Consider the following 19,067-nt stretch of genomic DNA (forward strand, 5'->3'; position numbering starts at 1 on the left):
GATTCATTTTGCCATTAGCACAAAACCTCCTGGTCCACAGTGTCTCAAAACATGTGTCCAGCACCAGTCATCTGTGATGGCTGTGTGGTTTTACCAGATAATCAGCAAATGACAAATTAGCAATTCCATTTAATACATGGTTTTAGTCCATTGCTTCTACAACTTTCTTAATCCTTATTTACATGTAAAACTGCTTTTGAATTTCTACTTTATTATAAGGTATTTCAATGGACTCCCTTGGAGGGCTTCAACAATATGCCACAGGGCATTTTTTACTACGGGTTTCAAACATCAACTTAAGCTATTGAAAATCAGGTCCTGGGGTTTATTTGTGCTTGTTTGTTTGTTTCTAAAATGCTGTATCATGACTCCCCATGTACAAAACATAATAACGTGAAAAAAACTCATTTAATTTCTTAACTTTGTTTTTCCATCTGAAATACCAGTGTACCTATGTCTTTTCCTTATTCTAAGCAATAGTGAACTTAATTTATGAACTTTTCTCAATTAAAAAAAAAAAACAACAAATGAAAAGCATGACATTGAATGAAAGAGTTTTGACAATGACCGAGTCCACACTGACAGACAAAGGGGATAATGATGGATAGCTAGAATTTGGAGTTGGGAAACATCTGCTCAAAGTGAGTAGCTTATGGTTTCCACATTCAATTTTTAAAAATACCACACTGACTGAGACTTTTGGAGGTTTTATTTTTTTTTCTTTCTTTTTTCTTTCACCAAAAGCAATGCAATCCACTTCTAACAGACTTGTATGCTTCCTTCTCAGGTTCTGCTAAAATTAAGAAGGTATAAAAATTGCCACATGAGGAAATGAGAAAGGAGAGAGAGCATCAGAGTTTTCAACGGAAAATTCGCCAGCATGCACTGTGGAGGGTAAAAAGACTAATGAAATACAATGTTCAACAAAACTATAAAAGATCCACCCCCTCCGTAAGTCAGTTTTCTCCACACTTCAACCCACTAGTCTAAAACAGTGGAATTCAATCCCTGGAAATACTCAGGATTAGACATGTCACAGATAATAATACAGATACGGAGCAACTCTGCACAAACATGCAACAAACTCTGTAGCGAGCCTCTTTTATTTTTATCCTCATCCTTCAGTCTCATTCTAAACAACTACATGCAGAAGGCATTGGCTGTTATTCAGTAAGTTTGAACCATGGACACTGACCAAATTTCTTGACATTCCACCTCACTCCTACCCTACTTTCAGTCCACTTTTCCCTCCACAGTGACTTTCGGATCATGCATTATCTGGTTTGGCTGTCTCTACTGCCCACTTCAGATAATTGCTCAACTCTCCATTTGGCTTTTGGCTGGGTAGGCTTGACCTAAGAGAATGGATGAAGGAAGAGCCAGAATTTTCCTTTGATCTCTTAGAACTTGGGATTCCATTATATAATCTACCATAAATCCTGGCAGTCAGATTAACATCAACTTCCAAATTTACCAGAGTATGACACTCCTACTTGATTCATGATGGATTCTGACATTTCTTAATTAATGTGAACTCAGTCCTTCAGCATATCAGTGATAAGACACTTTTCTTTAGTGTAGTCTCAATAGTTTTGAGGGTTTCCTTGATTAATTTTTCTCTTCTGCAATCTGAGCTTCATTATGCCAAATGTTCTAGCTGGCTTTTTGCCTCTAAGGTTTAAACTCACAGATGTTTCCTTGTGGCCACAGCAAATACCACTCCTCTGAGAATTGGTTTGATAAATAAAACTAACAATAAATTTAGAACTAAAGAGCTGGATAAAGAAGTCAAGTGCACCCCATGTTGGTTACACTTTTGTACGTCTATAAATTTCTCTAGTGCACCCAGTTCTCAAACATTGATAGTAATGGATTCTAGCAATCCTATCAACAAATGAAAGCCTTAGATAATCCCAAACCCTCCTTCTACATAACAATATAAATCCCCTTCCCTACTGAACATATTACCATAGCTTCTAACAAGTAGAAAATTGGCACATTGAAATTTCATTTCTATTCCAAGTGCTGAGGGAGGAGTAAAATGGACAGAATCCAGATGGTGAGAAGGAGTGAAATGAGGTTCCCACATCGCCAAATGTGAGTAACTTGTGAACTGTTCTAAATGATTAATACTCAACCACTTTAATACAGCTTATGCAACATGAATGCTGCAGTAAGCAGATCTTTACTTTTTGACTTTTCTTTTCCTAGAAAACACTTTTCTATGAATCTTTTTTGTTCCAAACTAGATTTAAAGTACCTGCCTGCTTACTTTGTGCAGGTTGAGTGATCTAGAGGGAAAGACCATCAAACCAATACGAGCAATGTTCTTCCTGCTGAGTGGTACAATATCACCTTCTCTCTGTACGCCTCTTCTCAAATACAAAAGCCAGATGTTAGCCACTGAGCACTCTCAGAAGTGAAGCACCAGCCCTGGAGATTTATTATAACTGAAATTAGATTATTGAGTGCACTTGGCCTTTTCTCTCAACCCCTACCGCAGACTGCTCTTTACCATTTTTCTTTTCATAATTGTTGCCCCTGCCTTTTATTTCCCTGTAAGAGGAAAGAGGAAGAGAGAGAGCCCAACCTTCCCCCTTTCTTCTACCCACAATCCCTGGGGTCAGCTCCCCATTCCCATAATGCTAAGCATTTTGGCAGTGGAAAGACAAATCAGTTCACCTTTCCAACTAGAACCCTGAGTCTATGGGCTAGTGATGAGTCTGTCTCTTACTCCCAGACAGATGCCTATCAGTTTGATTGGGCTTATGATGGTATCTCAACTCACTGTTCTAATCCGAGGTGGCTGCAGGCAAGAACCACCAGATTATCAAAGGTTCAGAGACCATGCGGTTTTCTAGGTCAATGCCTGTGTCCATTTTGTGAGGGAACTGAGGCCTCCAAAGTCAAAACTCTCAGTGCCCAACAAAGAATATCTATTTAATAAGTATACACAAAAATTATAATGATCCTATTAATCACAATAAGATTAAGAGTTATCTTAGAGATGACTGATATTAGTAGTAATAGCACTATTACCAGTAGAGATATGAACTCCTTTCTTATGAACCTATTTCCAGTCCAAATAAACATTGTCCTACGAAAATATTCTGAGTACATAGCCTTTCATACATATGAGGTGTGGTACCTGCCAGGTTCTAGCTCCTGGATTCCAGGATACCACTAGTTTAGCGCTTCAATGAGTGCACGGTAGTTGTCAAACCCAATTTACAGTTAAGGATATAGACCTCAGAGTCTGCAACTATTTGATAAGCACATCAGTGGCAAAGTAAGATCTTTTGATTCCCACTTGTTTCTCCATTAATCATTTTTGAAACAAAATCTTCTCTACAACCATAAATAATCATGGTTTAAAGAGCAAGTCCTAAAATATTTATTAAATTGTTCGATTTAAGTTGTTCCCTTTAAGTGAATAGTTCACCTCTCTTGCACTATTCAGATCACCTCCATATGGATGCACTCACTTATCATCTGAAAACTCCAAACTCTACAGTATTTTCCTAAATTTAAGGCGTTATTTCTTTCTGACCCTACACCAAAATCTCTAATGCTTACACTATGAAGGGCAAATTCCCCAAAATGACATGAACTCTCCATTCCTAGATCATCTCCTACTGCCTCCCTGCATATGTCCTAATTTCTATCAAACTGATAATGATTCCCCACAGCCTTTACTGTGCTTATTTTCTGCCCTTTCCTTACATCTTCCTGTGGAGACATTGCCCATACATCAAGGTCAAGGTCAAATGTCACTTCTTTCCTGAAATCACCCCTAAACACCCTGTGCCAACTAGAAACAACTTCCTCTATTCCCTTCCTACTCCCCACAGAACTCATCCCTCTCAAAGCACTTCTTATCACATGCTACTCCACTGTTACCTGCCATTATGATATAAAGGGTATATTATAGTTATTAGATAATAGTCATATATCATAGCCAGTGCCCTGCTGACCATACCTAGTAAGAGGATGCCTAGGGATCCAAGAAATGCCAGGCTCAGTCAAACACAATTATGCCCCAACACCAGTGTGTAGCAGGCTCTTCCAGGGCACCTGTGAGCAAACCCCATTTCTGAGCCTGAGCAACTTCTGTTCCGTGGGAGCGGGATCTCTAGGACAAAGCCTAATGAACCACAGTGGCGTCCTGTAGTAACTGCTCATTTCCTAGGTAAAATTAGGGAAAGAAGTTAACTAAGTGGGTCGAATTAAATTATATTTGGCTCTGAGTAAACTTAATCCCTAAATATCCTATAGTAAAACTCAATGCAAGTAGGACTTCTAAAATTCCTACATATGTGGGTATGTGTGTATTTGTCACATAGATTTAAAGTAAAAGATACCAAAATGACAACTTACTGAGGCCCTAAGCAACATAGTGAGGCCCTGTCTCAAAATTTTAAAAAAAAAATTTTTTTTAAGGGCTGAGGACGTGGCTCAGTAGTTGAGCACCCCTGGGTTCAATCCCTGGTAACAAAAAATAAATAAATAAAAGATATTAAAATGAATTATTACATATGATGTGATCATCTTCATTAAGCCCCTTTTTCACAAGGTTTTAAGAAAATAAATCCTGGTTTACTACTGCTTGTAGTAAATCAAAATTAGAGTACAGAAGACAAATGCTTTTTGTCAGATACACTCAAAATTGCTACTGGATTTCTTGGTGTCTCCTGGAAGGAAATATCCCAATAAGACCATTTCTAAGAATAGCAGAAGAAGATGGGTCTCATAAATGCAGATCACTTCTCCTATGTTCTTGGATAGTCAGAATTAATATTGTCAAAATGGCCATACTACCAAAAGCACTATACAGATTTAATGTGATTCCCATTAAAATTCCAATGAAATCCTTCATAGAAATAGAAAAAATAAACAGTCATGAAATTCATTTGAAAAATAAGAGGACCAAAATAACCAAAGCAATCCTTAGTAAGAAAAACAAAGGAAGAGGCATCACGACCCAAACCTTAAATTATACTATAGACCCATAGTAACAAAAACAGCATAGCGTTGACAGCAAAACAGGCAAGAAGACCAATGAAATAGAACAGAAGACACAGAGACAAACCCACATAAATACAGTTATCTCATACTAGACAAATGTGCCAAAAACATACATAGGAGAAAAGGGCTTCTTCAACAAATGGTTCTGGGTAAACTGGAAATCCATATGCAGTAGAATGAAACTGAACCCCTATCTCTCACCCTGCACAAAACTCACCTCAAAGTGGATCAAAGACTTAGGAATTAGGCCAGAAACCCCACACCTATTAGAAGAAAATGTAGGCCCAACACTCCAACATGTTGACTAAGGAAATGATTTCCTTAACAAGATTCCTAAAGTGCAAGATGTAAACTCAAAAATTTATAAATAGGATGGCATCAAACTAAAAAGCTTCTTCACAGCACAGGAAACCATCAAGAGCATGAAGAAAGAACCTACAGAATGAGAGACTATCTTTTCCTCCTATACCTTAGATATGGTGTTAATCTTCAGTATATACAAAGAACTCAAAAAACTTAACACCAAAAAGTCAAATAAACCAACCAATAAATGTGCAAAAGAACTAAACAGACACTTCTCAAATGAAGAAATATGAATGGTAAACAAATACATGAAAAAATGTTCAACATCTCAAGCAATTAGAGAAATGCAATTTAAAATTATACTGAGATTTCATTTTACTCCAACTAGTGTAACAATTATCAAGAATGCAAGTAACAATAAATATTGGCAAGAATATGGGGGAAGGAGTACACTCATACATTGCTGGTAGGACTGCAAATTGGTGCAGCTACTCTGGAAAGAAGTATTGAGATTCCTCAGAAAACATGAAATGTAACCACCATTTGAGCCAATTATCCCACTTCTCAGTATATAGCCAAAGAATTTTAAATCAGCATACTACAGTGACATAGCCACATCAATGTTTATAGCAGCTCATTTCACAATAGCTAAACTATGGAACCAACCCAGATGCCCTTCAACAGATGAACGGATAAAGAAACTGTAGTATATTTTGATATTTTGATACGATGGAATATCACTCAGTTTTAAAGAAGACTGAACTTCTGGCATTTGCCAGTAAATGGATGGAGTTAGAGAATATAATGCTAAGTGAAATAAGCCAAACCCAAAAAAACAAAAGCCAAATGTTTTCTCTAATATGCAGATGCTAATTCACAATAAGGGGTGGGGATAAGGAATAGAGTTAATTTATATCAGGTAGAGGGGAATGAAGGGAAGGGAAGGGGTATGGGGGAGGGAATTATAATAGAGTGAAACAGACATTATTACCTCAAGTACATATATGATTGCATGAACAATGTGATCCTGCAATATGTATAATCAGAAAAATGAGAGATTATACTCCATTTATGTATGATCTATCAAAATATATAAATGCATTCTACTGTCATATACAACCAATTGGAACAAATAAAAGTAATTAATTTTAAAAGTCAGTATACCACAGCAAGATGGCCACATCAATGCTCATAGCAGTACAATTCACAATAACTAAGCTACCGAGCCAAACTAGGTGCCCTTCAACCAATGAATAGAGAGAAATTGTTGCATATATACACAATGGAGTATTACTTAATCATAAAGAAGAATAATTTTATGACATTTACCAGTAAATGGATGGAATTGGAGACTATTTGCCAAGTGAAATAAACCAATCCCAAAAAAACCAAAGGCCGAAAATTTTCTCTGCTATGTGGAAGCTAATCCACAATAAGGTGGGGTGGAGGGAATGGGAAACAGAAATTCATTAGACAGAGGGGAAGATGGGAAGGGAAAAGGAAAGACAGTGGAATGAATCTGACATAACTGTACTATGTATGTATATTAATATACCACAGTGAATCTCAAGATCGTGTACATTCCCAAAACTGGGGTCCTAATTAGATTAGGATATATTCCTTGCTTGTATAATTATATAAAAATGGACTCTACTGTCATGTATAACTAAAAAGAACCAATATAAATTAATTAATTAATTAATTAATTGAAATCTAAAGTGAATTTGAAAAGAAGAAAGAAATTTGGATCACAGGGCTAGGGAGATAGCTCAATGGTAGAGTGCTTGCCTATCATGCAAGGAACCCTGGGTTCCATCCCCAGTTCCACAAAAAAGGAAGAAAAAATAAATGCAGATCATCCATTTTCAGAGGAACCCTGCTGGGTTCTGCACCAGCCTTGGGAAGGAGGTGCATGTTGGGAGCTCAACTGCTAGCCATTTGAGAAGAGAACAGGTAAGTGAGATCCAAGGAAGAAGAAATGGCCAAAACCCAGTGGCACTCTCCTTGACCAGTGAAGAGCCAGAACCTTGACTATGAGACTTGCAAGTTGCTTAACTTCATAAGTTCCCCAGACGTGTCATTTTGTCGTGGCCTGTCTCTTCCTCCTTGTGATTGACAGTAACCACAAAGGCCCTGGACATCATCTCCAAGGCAATGAGAAAAGAGAGGTGGAAGATTGTGCCCCACTTACATCCATTCTTAGCAGGAAAGCACAAAAGAATCAAGAGTTGATGACAAGATCAACCTCAAATAAGAGACCCAAGCTGGATTAAGCTCCTGAAGGCTGTGCTCACAGGACACTGGCCACTCCACGCGTACGGCCAATGAGAGTCTTCATGGTTTTTACAGCAGCAAGCCGGGGCAGCTCCTAGGCATTTGTTTTCTCCCAATAAATCAGAGATCATCCCCCAAGTTTGCAAAGATGGCCCAGGGAGAAGGTCGCCATCTTCCTCCACAATCCTATCCACCCTGCCCTTTACTCATATGCATGTTTTGCCACATGCCTAGGGAGCCAGAACTCTCTGGACCCACACTTCCATGCTGTCAGTTCTCCAGATGCACAAAATGCCCTGCCTCTCCTACCCACTGCCCAGCACCACACCCAGGCTACCCTCACTCACCTGGTGACAAGACGTTACATGTAACTGAGTCATAATTTGTGCATTCCGTGTAATAATTTGCATTTGATTAAAGTGAATTTTTCACAATGCTCTTTTACAGATACTATCACATTGAATTTTCATCAGTAGCCACAAAATTCTGTTAAATTCAATATCATTATTCCCATTGTACAGATGAAGACATCAAGCCTTAGGGAAGGTATAATAATATCTTCTCTGAGCTCAGCCTGCTTCTCCAAGGTGAAGTCCACATCGAAGAGAGACTTTAGAAATGGATACTATTTCAAGTAATAGCGGGGAACATGAATTTTGAAATTAGATGTGTTTATCTTCCAGGGCTAGGTTTGTCATTTACAAAGCTGTATAATATGAGACAAATCCCTTACTTGCAAAGACTTAGTTTCCTCATTTGTACGTTGGAAGTCATATTACTGTTTATGACCTGGTATTGGCGTGAGGATCAAGCATGATATACTTATAAAAGTATCGCACAAAATAAGATCTACCAAAACAGTAAGTGCTAATGTAATTGCTATTATTACAACATCATGGGCCCGAAATACATGTGTGATCAGTGAGAGAGAGACTATTTCAGTTCTTTGGTACCACGCTGAATTAGGATTTAACAAGCTCTGCATACATGGGCTAAGATTTTACCCAACAAAGCAAAATGATTTTTGTTTTTCTTTTTTTTGGGGGGGTGGGGGTGGGGCGTGGTGCCATACCTCTGAACTCCATCTACCCCTACCCCTTGAAATATTTCTTATAATGTGAAAAATTTTATAATGAAGTATTGACATCTCAGCAAGATATTCCTGGCTACCTTTCTTATCCCAAAGGAATGTAACTGTCCTACAGCCACAAAGCAGAGAAATAAGGGAATAAGGACATTGGAGGTTTCTGGGCCTCCTCTTTGAACATTTTGTACTTATTCAGCAGGTGGCTTTCTCGGTGGGCTGAACTGACCACCCATTATTTTTCAGGGTAAGTCCCTGGTTATGATCAGATGGATGTGAACTCCTACCAGTCATGGTACTAACCTTGAGTTCTATTCATATATTTGCCAACATTTTTTTGAGCACCAGGCACCGTACTAGACTTGGAAAGAAAACTACTTTCTTGTGTCGATTTCTATCACTTGACGAGTGCAAGTAATTTAATAAGTGGTTTAATCTCACTTTTTCCACTAAATTATATCTGGTGGCTAGTCTTGGTACCCTGTTTTGCAGATGAGAACCTCGAGGTCAGAGGTGAAATTCTGCCTGAATTGCACAGGTAGAGAGTGATGTAACTAAGTCTTGGAATTAGTCATATCCTAGTTATTTGTGTCTGAAACTTCACTGAAGAGTTATCTGGGATAGAAAAAAATGAGCTGAAAACAAGCTTTATAGAAGCATTTTTAGGAGCAAATGAATAGTGGGAGCCTGTTTAAACTCTAAAACAGTCACAGACTTTCAGAGAGAAAAATTTTATACTGCCTTGGAAAGAAGCAACAACTCACAGTTGTACAAGGTTTCGCTGTCGTGGTACAGCGGGAAAGGCCCAGAGGAAGCCTACTAGGATGCTACCCAGAAGGCATACACCTTTATCACTGCCATCTTTAGCAAGAGTCACCTGTAAAATACCTTTTAAAATGGCACCTTATTAGACTCTTGCAGGGGCTTCATGGGAGGTGTCTCTTTCTGAGGGATTAACGACAGACTCAGCCCTGGTGGAGGTAGATGGGCAGGACCACATCTCACCCACCATGGATGAAGGATATGCTGAGAGGTTTTCTTACCAGTAACTCCATAGTCTTCTCAGAGCTACCCCCTCTTTTTTTTTTTTTTTTTTTTTTTTTTTTTTGCCTCTTTACGGAGCAGAGCTTTTCTCCATTCAGATCAAACAAAATTTCAACCAATGAGCCTCAGTCTCAGCATTTGCTCCAACCAACTGAGCTAAAGGAATACAGACAAATACTCAGAGCAGCCCTACAGACAACCAGATGAGAATGGTCAACCGGTACCAGGTGTCATGCTTACAGTGCAGGTTGCTTTAGAGTAAGTGTTAGGGGACAGGTGGAGGGCACTAGCTCTGAATCCTACACTGAATGAGAGACACAGAGTTCACTGAAATAAAAGGTAGTTGTTTGGTTTCATTCTCATTTAAGTACAAGAGCTTTATGCCTCTCCTTGACTGTCACCAGTTACAAAACAAAACAAGTATCTCCAAGAGCGTGAGAAAAAATCTTATGAGTAAATATAACCCTTGTGTTTATAATCAAAATTTTGCCTTTTTTTCCTGCACCCTGTCTCTCATGCCTACATTATTTTTTATTCTAATTTTCTGGAAAATCTAACGACACGTACAGTATTGTATCCAACCTCTATGGTAATGAGACTACGTCTTTGCATCCCAAGTTCTAGTTGGCACCCTTCATAGGATATTAATAAAACCAGAGCAAACATTTGCTTTTAAGAAATAGGAAGGAATTTTAAAGAATAGAATGGGCTCTGAATCCAAGACCTCAGAGATTCCTATCCTACTTAATTTTTTGTTTGTTTTTTGGTTCTCCATGCAATCTATGATTTAGTTCAAGTATTCCTACCTGGTTCCCCTAAGTTCACTCTCAACATTAATAAACAAGTATATTTTTATATATGTAAAAAATAAATAAATAAATATATATATATATCTTATTCAAAACCAGACAAGTTTCCCAGCAACCTTATATTTGAAGGTACTCTGTAAGCTTATTAGATCTGACCCATAAAATCATTAAAAATCTGGTACTTTGGAATAGGAATCAGTACCATGTTTTCAAGCCCTGATAAAGCCAACCCTTCTATTAAGAAACTTTAAAAAAAAAATTGTTAATCATGTTGACTTCTACATGTATGTCAAAGAAAACAAAAACTGGTTAGCTTCTTAAGCCAGCATGAAACTTACGACTTAATGAACATTTCCTGAAACGTGTAGCATTCCTGTAACCAAAATGAAAGTATCCTGCCCTATCTTTTTTGACTACCACGTCATTACGGGAGCAACAGGCTACATGTGGTGCTGTAGTTAATGTGCACACCATCCAGCTGCAAAAAGTCCTTAGCAGTTGTGTTCAGAGAGAGAAAACCAGAACCACAGGACTCAAAAGAACTTGCCTAAAATCATGGGGCAATTTCGTCCTTGTATTGCTACCTCGCACAGCTTTTCAGAAAACTCGTCTGCCTTCAGGAAGTAAATAATGTTTTATTCCGATTGCTTAGTTCAAACTCACATGAGTTCTAGCACCAAAGAAAGATTAAGGAAACAGTGTTCAGGCTAGTTCGAGATCACTTCAGTCATGAACTTCTAAAATTCCAACACATAGCAACCATGGTATCTCATGGCTAGAGCTGGATCCAATAAATACAGTTATCTGGGGCAGGCAGGAAGCCTGTCAGTGCTGTACAAAGGAGAGGCCGTCGGGTTGCCCTGTGACTCAGCTGAATCTTACTACCAAGTTCACATCAACATGCTAACATCATGATAAGACTTTCTAGGAACTTTGCAAAATACCCCTGGAGCTGTGAGAGAGAAATGAACATCATTTCGCAAGAAAGGTAAGGTCTGAGCTTATACCCTGCTTGAACACAGTAGCACATTATAGCCAAAAGAAAAAATAATCAATTCAGAAGAAGAAATAGGAGTACCTACTTGAGGAGAAGAAAGTCACTCAGAGACTGTCTTCTTGTGCTAGAGAAGGGCAGCAGAAGGGGCCTTAACCTTTGCTGCCCGTCACAGAGCTGCTGAACAGGGAGCCTGCATTTTCAGTTTTGGTAGAAACCGTTCTGAGGCTGTTGTGACCATGAAATTAGGAAATGCAGAAACTCAAGAATAAAGAACTAGCACCACCATTTGACTGGGACTGGAAAATCTCCTTCAAATAATAAAGGCAGCAGTGGCCTTCCATCCAGGACTGATTCTAACTTGCTTAGCACTTCCGTTTTGATAGATGTTTAACAAGAGCAAAGTCATGTGTTCATCCACCCAAAAAAATTTTTTAATGTAATCCAGCCCATTTTCTGTTTACTCATAATAAAACTTGAAGTCTAGACAAATGGGGTGGGGAGTCAATAAAGCTTTCATTCAGCACATTTGGAACAATTTCGTTCATCCAAAATCAGCCGCAGCTAAAAGCAGGAATGAGACCTACCTGTGAGCATCTTAGTAACTTTCTCTTGTCGCTGATTAATGACCTGCCCAACTTTGGTGACCTGCACAGGTTCAGCTTCTCTGACTTTGAACTCCTTCTTCTGCCCTATGATTCTTCCATAAACTGTCTGGCATGTTCCTGCAATTGTTTACAAGTTTATGGGGTTTTTTGATTGTTGGTGTGTGTTTGTTTGCTTAGAACCCAGAGACAAACATTCTAAAGTAGAAAAATGAGCTTTAAAATAATATTAAAAATTTTTAATGATATTGAAATTTTAATAGCTCATAAAGTCTGCTGTAGGCTATGTGGCATGTACTCTAAAGGACTTTTTAGAATATATATTAGCTTTTTCCATTCTGAAAGTCTGAGAAAGGCTAGTTTTCCGGAAGTGAGGGCGGAGACAGATGAAGGGAGGCGGAGGGAACTCTCTCTGGCCACTGTACCTCTTGGGCTCAGCGCAGAAGGCCACATGCAGGAGAGGCAGCTCAGAAATGGCTTAGGGAAGAAAGGAAACTGAAACTGTCAGAATCAACGCTTTAAACATTTTTTTTTAAATAAATGATCTCAACTGTCTTCAATCTTTTCCATACTGGTGAATTAGTCCATAAATAATTGGAATAAGCAAACTTGTCTGAGATTAACTTTTCCAAAAAATGTAGAGCAGGAGGCAATTTAGTTAAGATGTAAAGAACTTGGTTGAGTTTAACAAACCTGAAATTTTAACAAGATTCACTTACATGAGGAATAATCATTTATACTAAGCAGTAAGGGAACTTTGTTAGCTTTTTATTGTTGTTGTTTATGATTTCTGGTAAGGTAAACTTTAAATGTTTTGAGCAGTTTAAATGTTTTAAAAGCAAAATACTTTTTCTAATTTAATTAAACCCTTCCATTATTTTATTTTCGAGAATGGATGAATTATGTTTTCAAACAGCATTTAGCTTCCTGTTAAAATCAGTTGTGCACATCAATACAGGGAAGAAAAATCACAGAGAGCAACAGTTCTTAAAATAGGACATTCAACAGATTTTAAACTGATTATAGATTATTTCCTTTTCTTTAGAAAATATGAATATATAGCATAAATTTCATATAAAATATAAATTAGATTACTTACCCTTAAAATAGTATTATTGATATTCACTTGCATTTCAGTATGTGCTTTCTTGAGCAGAAGAAAATTAAAATAATAGCAAATGTCTCTTGAGCATGTAAGTACAGGAATTCCACCCACTTTCACAGTGATGTAAGTTCAACCAAAACTCAGATGTGGAGACCATGGGATACTAAGCTTAAGTACCCATACCAGCTGACAGGGGGGCTCAAACTCAGGCAGTCTGGCTCAAACCTCACACCTTCAACACTCCCCTGTAGCATCTGAACCAACACAGGATCTCACACTATGAGAACACCCAAGTGTCCTATGCATCCTGGGGAGACAGTAAAGTTTCATCAGTGAATAAGTAAAGAACAATTTAAACAGTTTGATATAGAAAGTTTATTTTGAACCATTGAAGTTTATCATCCTAATGAATTCACTAAAATTAAAAATGTGTGCTCAGACTAACATTGTTTTCAAATACTCTGTGTTTTCATACAGAAGAAAAAAAAAAAAAAAACTCCTTTGAGGAAAAGTATCTAATTAAACTGTATTCACTACTATTAGAGGTGATAATGAAAAAAAAAAAGAACAATTTAAATGAAGCACTGTAATACAGCATAATAGAAATAAACAGGACAAATTAAATCTCATAAGTGTAATTCAGAAAGAAATATCATGCCCGATTCCCTAATACACATTTTTAAAATGAAAAATGAAACCCAACCTTTCGTCAAAATCATGCTATCTGCTCTATCTTTACTAAAAAATAAGAGGGCCAGCACACATTTATAATGTGTATGTTATAGAGTCATGTGGTTTATTAAGGAACACTGAATAATGAAATTCTAAAAAATTTTTTCAGGTTACAACCTTGTTTTTTTTTTTTTTTTTTTTTTTTTTTTTTAATACATTGTTCTATTCCAGAACCAGCCAGTAGCCTGGTTTCTACAAGCAAAGTAAAGCAGAAAATTGATGCAATCTGTCTGGGTCATTCAAGTAAAATCTTTCTGTGATCTGGGTGATTCGGGCTAAAATAAAAAATCAGGTTTATGACTGGGAATGTGTGCTTTTGTCAGACACCCCAGATGATATCAGAGTTTGGGACTCAGAAACACAGGTAATTGCCCATATTCTCCATTTTTCCTTATTAGCAAAGATGCTTCCACTTTGGGCAGTACTCCAAAACCTTCTCAGTTCATCACACTATAAAAGCAGCTCGAAGTTTTTGGTTTTCCTTCTGAAGAGCAACCAGAATTGAAACTGTCCTAGCTTGGAGATATCAGTCAGTACCTGACCACCCATCTAGCCATCTTTACAGGGGAAATTGCCCTGCCCTCAGCTCCTGTTGTCTAGACAACCAAGCAGATACCTTTGGAGCCCACATCCCCGCACCCCGATTACTATTAGCTGGACCTCAGTCAGGCACCTGGCTAGCCAGTCTGCAGTCTGGCCAGTGACCTAGAACACAACCAACAGGAAAAAAATGAACTTGGCCGATCACATCGAGGCTCTCAAGAGTATAAATTTGGAAACCTACACTGAGGTATGAGTCTCACAGGAAACGTTTGGGGGTGGAATGGAAGACATAGGAAGCAAAGACCCCTAGTAAGTAAAGTTGTACCAGGACAGAAAAACCCAGCCAGTTGAGATGGGCAGGCTCAGTTACAGCTGCATCCATGCCTGATTGGTGGTCCTCCCAGTAGTACATTTTCAACTACTAAGGTCTATTTCTGGCAGGAAAGGAGAACCCATAAATTTCATCTAATGACAAGGAGCCAATGTCAGAGAAAAATGATTTTTAAATGCAGCACAGAATCTGTCACCACATTCATCTGCCCAGCTCACCCAGACACCAAAACCCTGGTGACAGAAGAGGCCTCTTTATGGGAGGGAAACACCTGTAAACAAATGAGAGCAGAGGAAACCTTGACCCTTATAAGAGCAGGAATCCAGAACCAGATGAGCCAGGCTCGGTGGCGCATACTCATAATCCTAGCGGCTCTGGGGGCTGAGGCAGGAGGCTCCCAAGTTCAAAGCCAGCCTGAGTAACTTAGTGAGGCTCTGACCAACTTAGCAAGACCCTGTCTCAAAATAAAAAATGAAAATAGGGCTGGGGATGTGGCTCAGTGTTTGAGTGTCCCTGCTACAAAAAAAAAAAAAAAAAAGATGAAATCTAGGAAAGAGCAACCATGGAGAATCAGAGGCAATGGGTCCTGCTCTTTTATTGCCTTTGAAGGGCATCAGCATGGACAACCTTGGCCCACCAATACTACTGGCTCCTGAGAGCCCACAGTGGCAGTCTGCACTGAGGCCAGTTCTGCAGCACATGCTTATTCACCTAGCACCAAAGAAGTGAAGAGTTTGAAAGGGCCGCAGGCTGTCAGACAGTTGATGAGGAACGGTCGGAGAAAACTATTGTTTTGTTAACTGTTTTCCTCCTATTTTCACCCAGACTCGTATACTCTAGGGATTGCAGACATCATTTCCAAAATACCTCCAGCCTCCAGATCTTCTCTGTCCTTCCCCCGTCACTGTGCAGATCCTCTTCAGCTCTGGGAAACTACTGACAGCATCCTGATTGCCTCTAGCCTCTCCCACTGCTAATCCACTGAACGCAGCTTCACCAGATTACCTTCCTCTTTAATCATCCGCACCACGTCACTATAAGTCACATTAATTACAAACAACTCACAATGTCCCTGTAAGTCATCTGGTCCCAGCCCTTTCACCAGTCTCACACTCTGGTCCAGGGGCCTCCATCTCAGCCTCTTCTCCTTTCAGCTCAGTCATGACCAAGTCACTTCTTCAAGGTTCATCTCAAAGAACACCTTCTCCCTGGAGCCCTCTCTGGTGGCCTGGCTTGGCTTAAGCTCCCCATCCTCTGGGTCCCACAGTGCCTTGCCTGCCCCTCTCCTGTAGCAGTAAGTGCCTATGGGGCCTCTCCTCTATGCTGAGCAAGAACACACGTGGCCTTGAGGAGCTGTGTCTGGGAAAGGAGAAAGACCTTTCCACAGGTGAACGGTAGAACCCAGACACTGATCAGAGCACACTTCCAAGGAACACTCAGTGGCACTCTTAGGTAAGTGGCAGATTCAGTCTGGCCCTGAGTCGTCCTTCTACACCTCCTACCACCATCAGATTGCAGTTTACCTGGGAATATGTCTTACTCCACCTAGATCTATGCCGTACACCACACAATGCCTGCTGAACACAGCTTTTACTTTTTTTCCTTCAAATGCATTTCAGTTTGGATTGAAAGAGCATAAAAGCCAGTCCCTCTGCCATCTACTTCCCTCTGCCATCCCCAGTGACCAAAGAGGGTGGCATTCACCTGCTCTCCAAGCAGCAGAAAAGGAGTTGGTCACACACAGAGGTACTACATAGCCTAATCCCAAGTGCAACCCTGCCTGGGCTTGGAAAGCTTCCTCTGTGATACCAAAACCTATACTGGAAACTACCTTTCCCCCAGTCCCAGTATCTTCAAGGTCCTTGAAGGGCCAAGCAAAAGACAAAATATAAGGAAAAAAGAAAGAACAAAATTAGATAATTACATCAGAGATAGCACATAATTAAGTTGCACCGTACCAACATTAAGTAAAATAAGAGAATAAAAGCAAATAACGGACATTTAGATTACTATAAGTGTAAAGTATGCTTAAAACAGATAATAATATGAATATAATTTTGTGTTACCTATCTCTTAGGCATTTTCCTCACAATTATATTTTGCCTGGTTATTATACAATTTTTCTCTTTCATGAAATGAGTCTCTGTTCTACTGGTTTGTTTATCCCACCCTTCACAACAAACAGCCACATGGGTAATTCCAGGGCATTTGAAACCCCCTGAAATCATACCTGAACTTTTGGGTTCATAAACACATATTTATTCTTCAGAAGGAAGAACTTGGAAACTTTATCAAATTCTTAAGGAAATCCAAACAAGATTGAAAAGCAAAGGAATGGATGTATCATTATAAAGGCAACACTTAACATACTACAGAGTATACTGTTAATGTCTCTTTGCAATTTATAAACATTGCCCATACATCACTTTTCCTTTCCAAATTAGTACCTTTTACCAAATTCATATAATTTTGCAATTTGCATCTTCTAAAATAAATCAGAGTGGTCATTTCTCAGTTTTGAAAATCTCACTGGTGAAACTCCAAAGAGATTCCAACTTTCAAAACTTTAGGTCTACTGAGCAGTTACCAAGTGGTGGCATGAAGCTGGACCTGGCCCCACAGAGGGCCACATCGTCCCACCTTTCACACCTACAAAGCTTTACACTTGAGGAAATGGAAGAGGCAAAATCAGCCTTAGTGTGGGGCAGCACAGTCTCTGTTGGGCAAGTCAAGGGGCTTTTTATTTTTCTCGTGTGAAAAAAAAAAAAAAAAAAAAAAGACAAAAGTGTGAACAAGCAAAGCAACTGGTTATACAAAGACTTATTGAGGTGTGAGATAATAACATAAAAATAAGAAAACCTGGACCAGGAGTAAGGGTCAAACACAGCGCTAAGGTATCAGATGGTCTTCCAATGACAGACTCCTCCACGCCTGTGGCAACTCCAGAGTTTGAGCCTCTTTCCCAGGGCCTCCTGCTGTGGCTTCCCATTGACTCTGTGTAAGCTGTGACAGCAGATGTCCAACCTCACAGCCCCACCTCTTGGTGAGCAGGTCTTCAGGAGTCCCTACAAGTGCCAGAGGTGGGGCCTCGTTTGTTCTGAGTGGAGACATTTAAAAGGTGTTTTGGCAGCATCTGCACCCCAGGAAAGAGGCGTGAAGGCACACCCGGCTCCAGGTCCAGCTGTGGCCTCCACACAAAGCCACCAGCCCCTCGGAAGCATCAGAGTAGAGGAAGCCGCCTGTCCCACAGAGCTAGTGTGCTGTTTATTCAGGCAGAGAAAGAATATTTATTTCAACCAGCAAGAGAAAAATCAGGTTATGTAACACGGGATGAGGAGAATGAGGCTTTCTTTCTCCCCCTCCTTTTTCCTGGAGAAAAGGGTTGTGAAATAGTCCAGGAACAGCCTCTAGTTTCCACAGTTGCTCATGCTTCCAGAGGCTTCTACCTGACAAGATCAACAGTCAGGGCCCCAGGCACAGCCACATGGGACCTTGCCCACCTGCCACTGCCCCACCTCCACCAGTGGCATGAAGCTCTGGCCACAGGGTCCCATTAGTCACTTCAGAGAGACTCGGTACAATGACCCTGAGGCATTTTTCCCACCTCACACTCCAGTGCAGGCTTAGAAAGAATCATTATTGACATGGTCGGCTGCGCAGGAATCGTTCAAAGGGAAGCTCACGCAGGACCGGGCTTGACCAACGTACCGTAATTCCAGGTGCTGGGCAGTTGGGGCAGGGGGCCAGGGGTGTTTATTTAAGGAAAAAATAACAAGGTAAACCCAGGTGAGGTCTCAGCCAGCAGACAGGGCCACAGAAGAAGGGGCAGGGGGCAGGAGGACTGTGAGTGAAGGGGTCCACACCAAGACCCCAACTGGCTGAATGATCAGGGAAGAAAGTGACCAGCAGTCATCCCATGCAGTTGGCAGGACTCTGGGGGCAGTGAAGGTGAGAGAGCCATGACAGACTGAGAATCTCAGTTCTCCCCAGGGGGCACATGAGGACACAGGTTGAGACTTGGTCACAAGGGAGCCAGGCAGACACAGCCACTTGGACGTTAGAGGCCATGTAGGAGACCAGTGCATCTTCTCCACACAAAACACCCCAGGCACTGATCCAGGTGCAGCATGGCAGCAGACAAAAGGAGCAAATCTCCTGGCCTCACAGAGTGTACCTGCCAGTAGTGTGAGAAGAGCAAACTGTTAAGGACGGAAAGTC

General features: G+C 40.0%; 1 protein-coding gene across 3 annotated transcripts in view; it reads right to left on the reverse strand.

The window, feature by feature from the left end:
* Positions 1 to 12,255, reverse strand: part of ESR1 (estrogen receptor 1) — a 361,874-nt gene extending 349,619 nt beyond the window's left edge. Inside the window, exon 1 of one of the 3 annotated variants that reach the window (XM_079147950.1) lies at positions 12,121 to 12,255. In XM_079147950.1, coding sequence (XP_079004076.1) covers positions 12,121 to 12,130 — 10 coding nt within the window. In that variant the 5' untranslated portion in view covers positions 12,131 to 12,255. Of the gene's footprint in view, positions 1 to 11,621; positions 11,871 to 12,120 lie in introns of those variants that run through there. The other 2 variants (XM_079147949.1, XM_079147951.1) reach the window with 2 other exon arrangements.
* Positions 12,256 to 19,067: the final 6,812 nt, after the last annotated feature.

This window comes from Sciurus vulgaris (genome assembly GCF_902686455.1).
Source record: "Sciurus vulgaris genome assembly, chromosome: 7".
Classification (NCBI taxonomy): Eukaryota; Metazoa; Chordata; class Mammalia; order Rodentia; family Sciuridae; genus Sciurus; species Sciurus vulgaris.